The sequence below is a fragment of the Xiphophorus hellerii genome, chromosome 4, assembly GCF_003331165.1.
Source record: "Xiphophorus hellerii strain 12219 chromosome 4, Xiphophorus_hellerii-4.1, whole genome shotgun sequence".
Classification (NCBI taxonomy): domain Eukaryota; kingdom Metazoa; phylum Chordata; class Actinopteri; order Cyprinodontiformes; family Poeciliidae; genus Xiphophorus; species Xiphophorus hellerii.
The window spans coordinates 4,026,511-4,042,723 of record NC_045675.1 but is presented as its reverse complement, the minus strand read 5'-3'; the positions used below and the strand labels follow the sequence as shown (position 1 = coordinate 4,042,723).

The 16,213-nt window shown below is 38.8% G+C and overlaps 1 protein-coding gene across 9 annotated transcripts in view; it reads right to left on the bottom strand.

The window, feature by feature from the left end:
- Positions 1 to 16,213, bottom strand: part of nav2a (neuron navigator 2a) — a 256,627-nt gene that overhangs the window by 20,164 nt on the left and 220,250 nt on the right. For 5 of the 9 annotated variants that reach the window (XM_032560513.1, XM_032560508.1, XM_032560509.1 and 2 more), the window contains 8 exons: positions 15,571 to 15,880; positions 13,839 to 14,562; positions 11,292 to 11,511; positions 8,920 to 9,197; positions 7,318 to 7,383; positions 6,488 to 6,532; positions 5,813 to 5,970; positions 4,562 to 4,744 (listed from right to left, as the gene is read on the bottom strand). In XM_032560513.1, coding sequence (XP_032416404.1) covers positions 4,562 to 4,744; positions 5,813 to 5,970; positions 6,488 to 6,532; positions 7,318 to 7,383; positions 8,920 to 9,197; positions 11,292 to 11,511; positions 13,839 to 14,562; positions 15,571 to 15,880 — 1,984 coding nt within the window. The remainder of the gene's footprint in view (positions 1 to 4,561; positions 4,745 to 5,812; positions 5,971 to 6,487; positions 6,533 to 7,317; positions 7,384 to 8,919; positions 9,198 to 11,291; positions 11,512 to 13,838; positions 14,563 to 15,570; positions 15,881 to 16,213) is intronic. The other 4 variants (XM_032560511.1, XM_032560516.1, XM_032560512.1 and 1 more) reach the window with 2 other exon arrangements.

Here is a 16,213-nt window from a genome sequence, read left to right as displayed (position 1 = left end):
CAGCTCAAAGCCCCAGACAACCTTGGGCCGGCTCTGCTGTGATTACAACCAGACCTCCCACAGTCTCCCCACACAAACTACCCAGTCTTTCCAGTTCGGTCCAGGCGGAGTCTAATTCCTGACTATAACGATAAAACTCCTCCACATTACAGCCCAACCGTGGCGAAACTAATGACAAGCTGAACTTTACCGCAGTGACTCAGCTGCTAATCGCACATGTAGGGAAAACAGGGCCGCTACTGTTCCCTGTCTGGGAGCAGATTAGAAGGGATCAGCAATGTGATGTCAGAAACCACGGCGAGAGGTCGGCCCGATCCGCAAAAGAAGCATTTGTTCTGTTACAGGAGGTGGATAGGTGTTTACAGGAGATTCACTCTTATCTTTGTTCGGTCTAGACGGGAAGGTGTGCAGGCAGCCACATGAAAGCAAAACATTTAGTTTTCTCTGAGAGACAAAACAATCAGGCTGTACTGCTTTATTAACAAGTTAGCCAAAAATCTGACTTTTTTTTTAAGTGGAATGGCTGTTTTGATTTTTTTTTATTAAATGAAAACTCAGTCAAACTTTATTGCAAATTCATGGACGAATTGCTAATATACAGTTCAAGATAATAACATCTCAAGCTTGTCCTTGTCTCTCTGGGTGGACAACTCATTGTGTCAAGAAAACACCAACAGTTTGTTTTCATCTCAAGGTAACGAGATCTTCAGCTCGTTTTGTTTTGATAACAGTTTTACGTTGTTGTTATTACTCAGGATAATGTGACTTTATCCTTGCTTTGTTGTGGCTGTTCAGCCGCCGATATCTCTTAAAGCTGATCATTATGCAATGGGATATACAAAACAAGTTCCTTACATTTTTTTGCACAAAATCATACTTAGATAATGAGATTTTCATCTGCCCAGTTCTGCCTATTTTGAAATGATTTATGGCCTCCTGTCACTTTAAATCCAAATAAGCTGCTGCTGGCCACGCCCCCCTACTCAACGTTTACATTCACACGTGAAAATGGCTGCAAACACTTGGCTTTTCAAGCAGACGTCTTACAGCAAATACGGCAGTAAACCCAGCTGACCAAACGTGCTGAAGCTCAGCTTGGGTTACTAGGTAACAGGCTAGATGCCACTGGTTGCTAGGTAACGGGCTGGATTCCACTGGGGTTGCTAGCCAATGGACTGGGTTCCGCTCGGATTACTAGGTGAAGGGTCATGCCTGCTGATTTGTGACGTTACAGTATAGAGGTTTTTGAAATGGATAATTTTCCAGAGACCATAAAACATCAACTTATTGCTGAAAACCATCTAGGAGGGGTTTGTTAAGTGCTTGGTCTGTGTTTAGAAGAAGTAGAAACCCAAATTAAAGTACAAAAACATTAAAAAGGTTAATTTAGTATAAAATGTCCCTTTTAAGTTGTAAAAGTTTGATTTCAGACTCTGATATTTAACCAAACTGAAAAAATTCCAGTGTTTTTTTTATATTTCAAGTCTTTCAACCCTCTACATAAACCAGCAGATTTAAAAGCACTTCTTGGGCTGGCGGAAAACTGCAGTCATGTTTCATCATCTCCTGTTATTTCAAACAAATACTTTTTAATCCATCCATTCATCCATACTGAGCCTAACCCTGCAGCCAGTGGGTGAGAGGCAAGGTACAGATGAAACATCATTGTTGCTCTGATTTTTTGAAGGATGTTGGTGGTTAGGAACTCAGGCTTTTACTAGGCGGTTATCAAGAAGAGCTGGTCTGGTTAGTTTGGGGACTGGTGAGAGGTGTTTGTTTTTCACAGATCCCACTGGGAGAAAGCCTCAGGGTCGACCCAGGACTCACCAGAAAGATTATATCTTTAGGTAGGTTTGGGAATGCCCCTCGTTCTGCAACAAGAGGTGGAGGAAGTGTCCTTATGTCCTAAAACTATCAAAATAACTAAAATAGTAATTGAGAAAACATTGTCATTAACTGAAAAAAATAAAAATGGATGAAAAACGGTAACTAACTGAAACTATACTGTGCTTTTATAAAACTAATTAAAACAAACTAAAATTATACATGTAATATCCCTAATTTTTGTGTTCATGATTCTATTTATTCACCTTTTGAACTCATGTGACACAAGCAGTTTACATCACTTGTCAGTAAATTACGGTGCTCCATAATCCTGGCGGCATTTTCTGTAAAATGGCGGCAGTAAAAGCTGGGAGAAAACGCCAATCCGTTCGTTGTTCAACAATAACAATAACTAAATTAACTTTTTGAAAATGGTTTCTTCTGTTGAGTATTCAGATGTAAACATAATCACAAGACAACACCTTTATCTTGTGAATTCTGCAAAATTGACCAAATATGAACAAAACCAAAACTACTACAGTATAAATAATAAAAGCTGGCAAATACTCTTTAAACCTTCTTGGATATAAAAACCTGGAAAACTGAAAAACTTCACATTTCACATGAGAAGTCCACATGTTTGGTTTGATACAATAAAGCATTTTCTTAAACATTTTTTGAAAACATGCATACGGTGCTACTTTTGATACTTTTGAGGGCGGCATCAAAAATGGGCTGTGTGGGGGTGCAAAATAAAATTTTCTTATTTGTCAGTCGTCCCCTGAGCAAGTTTGCTACTACGTTCATGGATGTGTAGTGGAGTAAGCTTCCCTTAGTTGTTGTTGAATACGGTAGAAACGATAAATCGTTTATTGACATAATTGTTAACTAATTTAGTAATCAATTAATCATTAACAGGAGTCTACAAACTCAAAATTGTGTTGAATTATTTGTTTGGATATTTTAATGTATTTCTAATGTGTAAAAAAGGCTTAATGAAAAATCTTTTTTCATCCGATTAAAAAAATCATCAAAATAAATCAATAGATTAATCAATTACTAAAATAATCATCAGTTACAGCCGTACTGTTGAGTAGTGGAAGACTGCTTGACCTGATTGCTGCTTCAAGATAATTGCTTGCATTTGTTTGCATATTCATATTTCAAGCTTATCTGATTAAAGTTTCTAATCGATTGACAGATGTTACATTTTTCCATATTTTCAGGGCCTTGAATGGTACCAATAATGACTTGAGTAGAGTTACCACTAATTTCTAAAACTTTTACCTTTTTAAAATCATCTTTCACTCAAATAAAATAAAAAAAATCCCCAACTCCAAGCTCAGACAAGCAACCCAGAAGCTGTAAACTATAATTTAAAATAGAAAATTTATGTCTGTGATTCTCCTTTAAGCCGAGAAAATATTTGCAAACATAAATGTGAGCAGGGGGGATTTAGTTTGGTGTGGATGAGAAGACAAAGTGCGGTGTTATTGCTCTCGTTAAGCACAACAAAGTGTTTCAGGGATGATGCGCCTTTTGTGTCTGGAGGGAAACTCTACACTTCAGAAACATGGACATGCACACAAACTGCATGTCACAGCAGAGACGACAACCAAGACAAAGAGTGAAAGTGGGAGGGAGAAAGTTTAGCTCGGTGGTTTTCCTAAATGTCACCACGTCTCACTCACACCTCACACAGCGATCCCTGTAATTATCCCCTCTGCTGAAACGGGAGGAGGACAGATATGTTACAGACGCTTGAGGTGCAACAACATGCGTTCATCTGTTATTTTTAACCAGACGTAGGGCTTTCAAGACAAGTTGTACAATGGATGACGGACAGCTGCTCATGCACAATAAAATTAGCTAAAACATGACGATACAAACTAGAGATGCATCGATTAATATCTGTACCAATCCCGATATTAAAAAAATTCTATATCGGTTTTCGGACACAATGTGCACAATTAGGGAAGGTCTATACTTGGTTCTGCAAAAACTCCAAATTAATACATTTGTAATTCAGTACATTAATGTCTGTTTTTAAAAAAATAGAAACATTTTAAGTCAATTCAGTACTGTTTTTACATTAGAGATGTTAGATTGACTTAAAAAATGTGAAACTAAAACTTTAAAGTACTTCAGTTTATCTCAGAATGGTTCAAAAAGAACATTGCTCTTATTTTATTCAACCACATGAACCATTCCTGCTAAAATAAATGTGCTAAATTTCATTATCATGAGAACCCAGTATAAGGAAACAAAGCAATATGATGTTTATCTAAATAAAATTTTTATAGTTTAAAAAAAAAAGTAAATAATTTGGTTTTAATAGTTTTGCACTGTTTAGTTGACAAGCTACAGCTTAAAACATCAGCTTTTCCTTGACTTCTGATCTCAGCAAAGCACCTACGAAAATGGTTACTTTGCTTTCTTGTTATTTATTGCAACTTTTGTTTGTGTTTTAAAGTTTTAAATGTTCATTTCATTTCCCCAATTTTATACAAATCAGGTACCAGCAAGCTTTTTAAGTTACATTTTTCTCGAGCCATAAAACTTAAATGATCCCTTGGAAAACAATGGCTTATCATGTTTAATGTTCTATTAACAAAAATACTAATAATTGTTTAAGTCAAATAAGAAAGCAGAAGTAGGAGGCCTTTGAACTGGTTTACATGTATTTAAACCTGATTTCATCCCAAATGTGAAACAGAAACAAGAGCAGAGGTCTTACCTTCTTCGAAGCCGTCCCTGAAAGATCCCGACCGGCTCATGGTGCGAGTCTTCTCATCCAGCGACATGCAGGAGTTTCTCAGTCGACTGTCGCTGCACGGGTCAAAAGGAGCGTCCTGATTGGTCAGGCTGTTGTTGCGCAGACCAGCGAGGTTGATCTGACCTGCAGAGGTTGGGCTGGATGCTGCAGAAACGATACAACCAGAGCATCAAAGCTGGTTCTTTCTAAAAGCACATTTATGTGCAGGTTATATTATGTAAAATAAAATATTTTACATAAATTTAAATACATAAACGTGGGAGCTGGTCGAGCTAAAATGAACCAGCTCCCTGTCCATAATTTTACAGTGCCTCACTAAGGTATTCATGCATGATCCTGATACACAAGCTTTAATGTGTTATATTGGGATTTTATGTGATAAAGCAACACAAATTACTGCATAATTAAAACAGGAACAAAAAGCAAACATTGTTCCAAATACAAATCCTAAAAATGTGACCTGCGTTTATATTAAAGGGGACCAAGTACGCAAAATTCACATTTTGCACAATTTTGTATGTTCATTTTGGTCTGAACTGCTTCCAAAAATGCTTAACCCAGCTGTTTTCCAGCAAAAAGTTAATTGTTTTTTGGTTTCAAAACCTTTCTGATTGTTGAGTCATATTCGACAAGCAAAGGGTCGTTACCTAGCAACCCAAGTGGAGCTCCAGCATGTTTTACTGCTGTATGGGCTGTACAATGGCTGCTGGAAAACATAAGTGTTTTGTTGTTGACTCACCATCCAGAAACCTCTTGCTGCATTTTTATTGATTGTGCAGGAGGCTCCACTTCTGCTTTTCTAAGATGTACGCTTCTGAAATTGCGGTTGTTTGCAGCTATTTTTATGTTTGAGTATAAACATTGAGTGACTAGAAACAGATAATTTGAATTTAAAGTGACGATGCCCTAAAACAGTTCGGACCCATCCTAACATTTTCAAGTAAAAATAATAGGTGCCCTTTAATATTTATATTTTTCCATTTTTTGCAGTACTTAATAGTTTGTTGTGTTTTTTTTTCAAGGATTGCTCTTTCCTCCCAAAAGATTAGCAGACTTTGGATGAAATCACACAGAAAGGTGGAGTGCATTTATTAATTATATGTCTTTAAAGCGATTGATTGACCTGGATTTAGTAAGTAATACCAAAGTAAATGCATGCCACACTTTACAGATTTGCCAGTGAATATATACTTTTTTTTTTGAGTGGCCTACCCAGCTGTCCAAAGTTGAAGCGAGTCCCAGAGGGTGAGGTGAGGCTGGAGCCGGGGGAGAACGGTGAGTTACTGGCAGAGTCCTGCAGCCCACTGGTGGAGTGGGAGCGCAGCCAATCACGGTCCTCATGACCTCGCAGCTGCTGAGACGGACCGTACCTGCAGAGAGTCAAAGAATTGGGTTAAAACTGAAGCCAGGGCATCAAACTGGAGATTTTGTGTGGAGGATAAGGAATTTTATAATTTTTTTAACAATAAGTGAGCTGGATTTTGTTGCTTATTTTGCTTCAAGCAGCCAGATTAATCACCAGGATCTGACATGAAGATGAGACAGATGCTGCAGCAACATATTACAACTGTGTGAACATTTTTTAAAAGCTTTGAGCAACGGAAAAAAGCAGAAAAAACGACAAAAAAAGAGAAAATTTGACCCCAGATACAAAAAAAAGATCATGCCTGCCCCAGCACAACACACTGATAAATCCGTACAGGGACAAACACTCAACACGACAACACATGTGCCAAGTGCCAAACAAAATCTTGATTTTTGAAAGCGTGAGCAGAAGCCTTAACGAGATGATGTGGACGCTGCGAAAAAAAAATAAATATAAAGCAGAGGCTGGTAAAACCGGAGTGGAAAGGTGCAAAGTGCCCAACAGAAAAACAAATGAGGTACCTGAATCCCTTCTTAGGCAGAGTGTTTCTACCACAATGTGGCCCGCTGTGGGAGAGAAACACTTCAGAAGAGGAACAAAATGGAGGGAGGAGGCAAGGAAACGTGTCTCTGAAGAAATGGCTAAAATTATTTTAACAATGTAATCTGTATGCTGCAAACTACAGAAGAGGATAAGGGCCACTGGAAAAAAAAATATTATTTTAATCTCAGACATTTGAGAAAATTAAAGTCAAACTTCCAAGAAAAAAAGTCAAAATTCTAAAAAAAAAAAAGAGTCAGGATCCTGAGATTAGATTTCTGAGATTAAAGTCAAAATTCTCATAAAAAAGTCATATTTCTTTTCCCTTTTTTTCAGTGACCCTAATCCTCTGCCATAGCAAACACATAATGTCCAAACTGGAAAGTTTTTTTTATTTATTTATTTTTTTCAGAACATCAAAAGCTTTAGCAAAAGAAAATAAATAAATAAACGGCATTTTTCAAGATTAACTAGAAAACTAGACTAGCTAGGACTTTATACTCAAGTATTTTTCAGATATTTAATATTTCAGTGGAAACAGAAAACCCCAATTTTGGTGTAAGCTCTATTCTCAACCACAAGATGGCAGTAGGTGACAGCTAAACTAAAACACACAACCTGAAACTCATAATTTCCATTCATCTCAAGGAGTCCTAAAAATAACCACAGACTACCACACAGGGACAAAACGCTGAGGCTAGATTACAGGTTGTAATCCCAGAGGCGGGGGCTCCCTGTGTGGCAGCAGGTGGTGCTTTAGCAGGACCACCCACCTCAGCAACAGCCTAACACCGCACACAGGTACATTTACCTGTCCTGCCTCCGAGGTAGCGTGTTTCGGCTGAATATGGGGCTAGCGGAGGGCGAGGAGAGGGGACTGATGGAAGACAGGAAGGGGAAAAGAAAACGCACAACAGACACAAGAGAAACAGCAAAGTTTTAGAGAGTGAGGTAGATGAAGGAATGTCTCAGAGCAGAAATCAACAGCAAGGATTCAGCAGAGAAACCTCACTGATGTCACAGCCTGGAGCCCAAATGATAAAATGTTTCCTCTGAGGAATTCTTGTCACTTTACACAGTCAAGCTGTCAGGAAGGAATCCGCTGCACTGACAAGAATCAAGATAGTTTCCTCGCCGCGGCTGCACACAGATTACCAAACTACAAACAACTCCAACATCATGGCTGCTTTGTGCAACTGATCAATTCAGACATTTTTAAAAAGGAAATAAGAGGATTGCTTAGGAGTTTTTAGTACAGATTTCCTGCCTGTAACAGACGTCTGGTCCTGTTGTCTGACAACTAGGAAAAGCCGTAAATACGATGCCAGATTAGGGTCATTGCAAGTAAAAGAAAAATATTATCAAATTTCCACCAGAATCTCAGAAATTTTTAGATGAAGCACAGAAATTTTCTAGAAAAAAAAGTAGATTTCTGAGTTTGAAAAGTCAAAAATTTGCTAGAAAAAATACTCAGAAATTTTGAGAATGAGCTCTGAAGTTTTCTTGATAAAAGGACACAAGCTGAAAATATTCTACAAAAAACAGAAATTTTGAGATTAAAGGAAAGCTCTAGGAAGAAACATGGAAATTTTTGAGTTGGAAAAGTTGAACAATTGCTAGAAAAAAATTTAAAATTTTGAGATCGGTGTCAGAAGTTTTAGAGAAAACAGTTGAAAATGTCTGAGTTAGAAAACGTGAAAAATTGCTAGGAAAAAAATTTAATTCTCAGAAATTTTCTGGAAAAAAATGAGAATTTCTCAGTTTGAAGTCAAAAAATAGTTAGAAAATAAAAATCAGAAATTTTCAGATTGATCTCAGATATTTCCAGAAAAAACAGGAACATTTTTGATTTTCAAAAGTAGAACATTTTGAAACTCACAAATTTCCACATTTTTTCAATTAAACTTATCATAAAACCTAACTGCTTTTAATATTATTTCTATTACTATTATTTTATCATTATAAAATAATTTAAGATAAATTATTATTGGCAGATTGTTTTTTCTTAAGACATGGGAAAAATATCTTGTTATAAGTAAAATAATATGCCAGTAGAACTAATTCTTTTTCATTAATATTAAATAATTTATGTGAAATAAGCCGTTATTCCTTGCTGAAAAGTTACTTGTAAGACATTTTAGTCTTTTTTCCAACTGTGCTAAGATATTTGCACTAGAAACCAGACAAACTGGGTAAGAGTTTGTGATTTTCGCAGTGTACATACAGTGAAGTTTATTCAAAGAATGTAAATATTTCTGCAATGAACCTGAGAACAATAAAGCAATTATCAAACAAGTACGTTAAGCCTAATAGTTATGCAAACTTTTTAACTTGGTGTTCAGTAAAATAACTGCAAACAAACAAAAGTTTCCATTTCCTAATAATTTCCGTAACCCATCCTGTCCGTCTGTACCTCTCTGACATGCCGGTCTTGACGCTCCCAGCGCGACCCAGAGCAGAGATGGTGTCCTCCCGGTGTGTCCCGAGTCCGCCGGCGCTGCTCAGGCTCATGTCGATGGACTCGCTGCTGGTGTGCATGCTGCTGACTGAGGGGAATCCCACGCTGCCTGCCCCACAGTGCCCACCCAGGGTGCCCTCTCTGCTCGGCACGGACGAGCCGCTGAAGGTGGTTCCCCATGTCAGGCTGTTGGAGGGACCGGTGGAGGAATACATTGATCCTGGGCTGGAGGCCTGCAAGATAAATGTCTAAGATTAGGTCTACAAAGGGACGGGAAATAAATCAATAATACTGTATATCAATATAAAGAAAATTCACTGAACCCTGATCTAAAACTGCACGGGATTCTGGGAGATGTATGCAGAGGAAAGGCTTTAAACACTCAATGTCTCACAGAACTCTTTGGTTAAATAGCAACAACCTGTTGAGTAACATGCGCAGCAGCAGTTTAAAGTTGACTTATTATACTGCTTTGAACAGGTTATATTAGATCTATGGTCTATACAAAACCTGTTCATTACATGTTTTGCACAAAATCATTCTTAAAATTTTTTATTTTAGTCTGCTCAGTCCATTATGAGGACGTCTTGTCACTTTAAATCCAAACAAGCTGCTGCTAGCCATGCCCCACATCTCAATGTATAGATTCACACGTGAAAATGGCTCCAAATAGATCCTCAATTATACAATCATACATCTTTGAAAAGCACTAGTAGAGCGTCCAGCGCAACCAACAAGAATGTAGCAAGTGGTTTCTGAATAGTAAATCAATCAAAACACCAGTATTTTCCAGCAGTCATTATACAGTATATACAGCAGCTTGGGTTACTAGGTAACGAGGTAGAGCCACATTGAATTTGACTTGACAATCAAAAGACTTTTCAAATGGCTCATTTTCCAGACACCAAAAACCTTCAACTTATTGCCAAAGTCGGCGGACGGGTGTTTTTTTAAGCGCTCGGGTTGCTTTTAGGCCTTGCAGAAACCCAAATCAAAGTATAAAAACCAGCAAAATGTGAACTAGTTGTTCCACCTCCCACAGCTAACTAAGCAAGGGTGGTGTCATCAACTGACTCACTCACTCTTTTGTTACCTAGCAACAACCTGCAGAGTAACTTGCGCAGCAGCAGTTTAAGCTTTCCACACAGTTCTTCATAACTGCTTAAAAATAAAAGAACAACAGTACGGAGTAAAAACTGTGGATAAAAAAGATATTTAAAACAAAAATCCAATCAATAATTAGCAATATCTACTGACATAAAACACTTACTGTATATTTGCCATTTCCAAAATCTCTCTAGGAAATAAATTGATGAAACATTCTAATATGAAAGACCTTCAATCAACATACCAGATGCAACTTCTCCATTATATTGAGAGGAAGACTTAATAATCATTATCTTAAATCAAATTCCAGTTGCAGCCCTGACATTATGTACTTACATTGTCCACTTTCATTCCAGAGTGAATTGAATCTAAAATAATTTAATAAACTTTTGAACTGCCTTCTGTTTGTGAAGACATGACTTCTCTTTCGTCAAACAACATTGTGTGTGTCATAACGTGACTCACAGCCATTCAGCTCAAAACTTCTGAATCATGTGAAAACGTGAAGCAGAGTTCATGACCGAGCACGCTCAAACATCCCAGGCCTGAAAGGATTTTGATCTGCAGTTTGCGAAACGGGCGTCTGCTCGGCTCATCTGCGCTTCACCTGAACCGGAGTTGAATTAAGAAGTCGGCGTGTTTGTGGTATTAGTAAGGTGAGAGCAGAATAATCCCAGTGTCCCCACCAAAGGCCTGTAAGCAGCTCTATAAACACACTCCCACGTTTAACACCGCCACAGTTTACTCTTGTATAAACTAAGGACACAAACAGCTGCTGCTTTTAAACCTGGAATTAAATAAGTAGCAGCTGACCAGAATTCACAGGACTTGAGTGTGTAATTTTAAATTTAACTAAATGAATGAAAATGAATAAAAAGAGGCCAAAGACTGATCCCTGAGGAACTAAATCTTTGGGAAGCTACTCGTATGTTTTCCAAATATGCACTGTGTTTTAAAGGCAGCTTTTAAGCCATAAATATTGTACCGACAATAAATATGAGCAACGTTTGGTGAGAAATTACTATTTTTTTTGTGTCCATGATAAAGATCAGTCCACATTTGTTTTACTTCAGCAGTATTTTAAAGAGAAATTGAATGAAAATCACTTTTGTTTTATGTCACATTTGAACCCAAAGGAACAGGAAGTCAAATGTTAAGACTCTGATGAGCTGAAGTGAAATATATATTACATCAAGTTAAGTCCAGTTAAAGTGTCTCACCTGCTCGCTGCCCAGAGTCCCAGTTCCTGACCCCGGGGCTCGGCCTCCAAACAGGGGGCTGCTGGTCTCACTGTCCCCGCCTCCCAGCACGCCGTCAGGCGACTCCAGCACCGTAGGAACGTGGTTCATGGTGGCGTGGGGGTTGGAGATCACTGTGGAGTTCTTCAGGTTTTCAGCTGTGGTGACTGGAGCTTGTTTACTGGCCTTTCCACCAAATAACCTAAACGTGCGTCAGTGAAGGAGAGGAGGAAGTTAAATGTGGTTGAACCAATCAATCAATGAATGAAGAACAAACATGTTTTAAAAAAAATTCGCCATAAAAAGACACATACCTGCAGTTTTTGTAAAAGTTTAATACGTTTTTTACTGAAAGAAACCAATTTGGAAAAAATTTTTTTTTTGCCTGATTCTGTTATTTTTTATTACGGATATTAATTATTGTCATTTTGGTCCAAAATTTCCACTTAACTGTATATTTTGGTCCATCTTATGTAATTTTTAAATATTAAATTATTGATAATTTGATCAGTTACTCAGTACTTGAGTAGACTTTTTACCAAATACTTTTACCAAAGAAATTACTCTTACTTGAGTAATTTCTTTCACAGCTACTATTTTCTTTTAATTGAGTAAAAGTATGTTGAAGTAGTTCTTTTCTTACTTGTGTACAATATTTGGATACTTTGCCCAAAATACTCCTGCCGAGGAAAATGTAATTGAGTAAATACTAGACTACCAAAAAATAATACTACAGAAAGAGCAAAACTACTTCAACATATTTTTACTCAGGCAAAGGTAAAAAGTAGCCATCTAAAAAAATTACTCAAGTAAAAGTAAAAAAGTATTTGGTAAAAAGTCTATTCAAGTACAGAGTAACAGATCAAATTATCAATCATTTAATATTTAAAAATTACACCATTAGACAGATCTAAATATAAAGTTAAGAGGAAATTTTGGTATTTTATGGACCAAAATGACAATAATTTATATTCGTTACAAAAAAATAACAAAATCAGGCAAAATATTTTTTTTCCAAATCAGTTTCTTTCAATAAAGAAAATTCCAAATCTAAATAAAACTTATGAAACTTTTAACAAAAACTGCAGGTCTGCACCTGGTGAAGTTTTGGTTACAACATGTTTGTTTTTCATTCAGTAGGAAGAAAATCCAGAAACTTTACGCAAGTAAGAGTAGAAAGACTTCATAACAAAATTACTCAAGTGAAAGTAAAAAGTACAGCATAGCAAAAATACTTCTAAAGGTAAATTTTTTCAAAAAAGTTACTAAAGTTAATGTAATTGAGTAAATGTAACTAGTTCAACGATAAAAGATTCTGCTTAGAGCTTCTAATTTTACTCATAAAAACAGTGAAGAAAAAAGAAGCCCTTATAAGCTTTCAATCAGTACAGAACGAAGCGGCGTTGAACCCACAACCCTCCTCTTGTTCCCGGTTTCGGTTAATCGGCGGGCTGTGATGACTGAAGCCGTGGCGGGGGATCTCTTTGAAGACTTATCACTGCCTCACATTAACGAGGGCTGAGGTAAGACGATGCAGACTGCATTACCGCGCGCCACACCCTCCTGTTGCCCCTCCAACCTCACCACCAAGGCTGAGGCTTGGCAGCTGATCAGCCGCACTCAAGGCCTCCTCTCACAATGGCCTCATTTAACCCCACATACTGAGTGTGTGTGTGAGTGTGTGTAAAACAGGCCCACACGTGTGATCCCTTACTCATGAGTAAGGTTTTTTGGGGGGTGAAGTCAAGTCCATACAGGAGGGCCCCACTTGGAGTGGCTCATCATGTCTGGAGGGTTTCTTTAAAAACTAGGGCCGTCAACAGGGCGCGTTAATCTGATATTACACTGCAAAAACACGAAATCTTACCACTAGTTTCTAGTGCAATTATCTTAGCACACTTGAAATAAGACAAAACTATTTTAAAAGTATCTTTGTAGCAAAATACAGCCACTTATTTTAAGTAAATAATTCCTTAATATTAATGAAAAACTACTTGTTCCAGTGGAAATCAAATGAACTAATAACATGGGAAAAATGTCTTGTTACAAGAGAAATAATCTGCTATGGAACTGGCACTCTTTCACAGATTTCCTTAATTTTGGTAGATCGGTTGATACAATATGGGAACCTGATCTTATCTACCTCACAAAAGGTCTAAAAATCAGCCGCTGTCTTCTTCTCCTCTGCAGTGAGAGAGGTCTGACTGTCACCCCGCTCATGGGGTCATGTCTGCACGTTTGCTATTAATAACAGTCAACCCACTTTTGCCAACTCTGAGACTTTATTTCTACATTTAGCATTTCAGACAAAAAAAAAATTGGTTTCGGCCAAAATCTGAATTGGCAGGTCAGACTTCTTAAAGATCAGTGATTGGACAGAAAACTGTGGCCCTAGTTTAATGCAAAATGATGTTCCTGAATATAAAAACCTAAATAGAAAAATTGGATTCTGAATTAAAAATTGTTTCTGAATCGAATCGTGACCCTGAAAATCAGAATCGTATTTCTAATTTGAAGATGTGTGTTCACCTGCGAAGTGTTGGTGATGAAACCTGCTGTCTTCCCGCCGCCGCCGCCGCCGCCGCCGCCGCCGGGCCACTCTGCATCCCGCCTCTCAGGTTGTCGATCTCGGAGACGCCCTTCTCACGATCCGTCTGATTGGCCAGGAGCACCGCTGACCCGTTGGGCTTGGCGACGCCAAACGAGTTTTTCCCGTGAGACGTGACGGAGAGCACGGCCGCCTCGATGCTGCTGGTGGACGAGCGGTTGCTGTTACGGGCGGCGGCCCCCGAGCGGCTGGGCCTGGGCAGGCTGCGGTACTGCAGAGTGGAGCGGGCGCTCATCGGGAGGAAGCCGTCGTCATGGTGACCCAACGCAGACCCCACATCCTGCCCGCCCGATTTTAAGCCGCATGACAGAGAGCGCCCTCCGGATTTGGGCATCTTCCCCAACGTGGCCGAGCCGCTGGTGATGGTGGCGCCGCTTGCGGTTACTATGGTGACCATGCCGTGACCTTGCTTCTTGAAGCCGAAGGTGCTGGTCGGGGTGCGGGTCGACAGCATGAGCGTGTGAGACTGCGGGTCTGAGACGGTGTGCGTCAGCGGGGTGGCGGCGGCGGCACGGCTGGTGGGGGCCGGCTGCTTCTTGGCCTCGTCGCCACTGCTGCGCCCCGCGTCGGACGGCGAGCGCTGGAGGCCGTTAGAGCGCGGAGAGAGGCGACCTTTTTCCGACACTTTTACGTCGTCGGTTTTACCTGCAGGAGAAAAAGAATGATTCAGGTGAGTAGGTTAACAAAACCAGAACGGTTTCACATTACATCATAGGTGGGAAGAGTCTCCAGAAATTTTACTCAAACGTTAGAGCTGGACAATATGGCTGAAAAACGTATCACGATATGAGCCAGAGGTTTTCAAAGTGCGGCCCGTGGACCATTTGTGGCCCCTGGAATAATTTTGCGTGGCCCTGCCTTCAGTACAAAAATGGTACAAGTCTGATTCTTAGGCAGATGGAGCAAATGCAGATGCACACTTTTTGTAATTGGGATAATTTTATAATCATCTTAATTGCAAACAAAAAATTACATCCTAAAGAGGTTCTCGTTTTAATGGCATTGAAAAGTCACCATTTTTTATGTGGTTCCAACTGCAACTTTCAATAATATTTTTTGAAGCAATTTTGGTTACAGAGACTTCATAATCCATTTTAATTATAGCTTCTTTCTTTTTTAAATAATATTTTTTTTTCCAATTCCAGTAATTCTTTTTTTTTTTCTTTATCTTTGAATGGGTATTGTTGCATTAATGTGCTGTTGTTATTATTATATTAGTTGAAAAGTTTCTCAAAATGACAATATTACTGTTTATCGCAATCATTTCTGGGACAATTTATTTGTTACCACGTTGAAGCCGTACAGTTACCTAAAAGACAAATAATAATCATCACTTTTACAATTATCACAATACCATGATAATAAAATGATAATAAAACTTTAAGTTCAAATCACCTAGCATATTTTGTGTTTATCAGTAACACACAATCCCAATAATATATACAAAATGTGAAAAGAATCAACATAAAACCCCGAAAACTAAATCTTGATCCTCAATAATATTGTAACAAAAAAGAAATCATACAGGGATTATCTCCATGTAAATACAAAGGCCACACCAAAAAAACACAAAAAAAAAAACAATAAAAGTTGCCAAATTCATTGTTTATCTTGATATAATTTTCGATGTTTAATGATGGGAGTTTGATTTACCCGAGCCGTGGCTCTTCAGGCCGACTGAAACCGTAGAGCCAGTGCTGCTGGTGCTTTTTGTGCGGGGCGACGTCACCCCCACCTGAGCGCTCATGCCTCTCCTCCAGGAGCCCGTGTTGGACAAAGAGGGCGTCTTCCTCCCCGAGCAGCCCTTGTCCGACTCATCGGACACGTCGCAGTTCCTGCGGCTCCACTTGGCGTCCATCCTGACGCCGCCGTCCAGCCCGCCGTCGGGCCGTTTCACCTCGTCTCCGGTCCAAGTCTGGTGAGCTGTTGTGGAGGCAGAGTGCTTCTCCGCATCCGTCACAGGCTGGAAACACAGAGGAACAGTTAGACAAGAGGTTCTGAACAGTACAATGGTGTTGGTAAAAAATTAAAAATTAAAAAGAAGTAAAATTCTGCCAAAACACCCAGAAATGTTGAGATGCATCTCAGAAATGTTCTAGAAAAAACATGGACATTTCCGAGCTCCAAAGGTCAAAATTTTGCAAGAAAAAGTTTTAATTTTGAGATCAGTCTCAGAAATTTCCAAGAAGAGCTGTCAGTTTGCAAAGTCAAAAAATGCACATTTTTTCTCTCAAATTTTTGATTTGAAACTCTTTTCAAGTTTTTTCCAGAACTTTTCTGAGATCCATCTCAAATA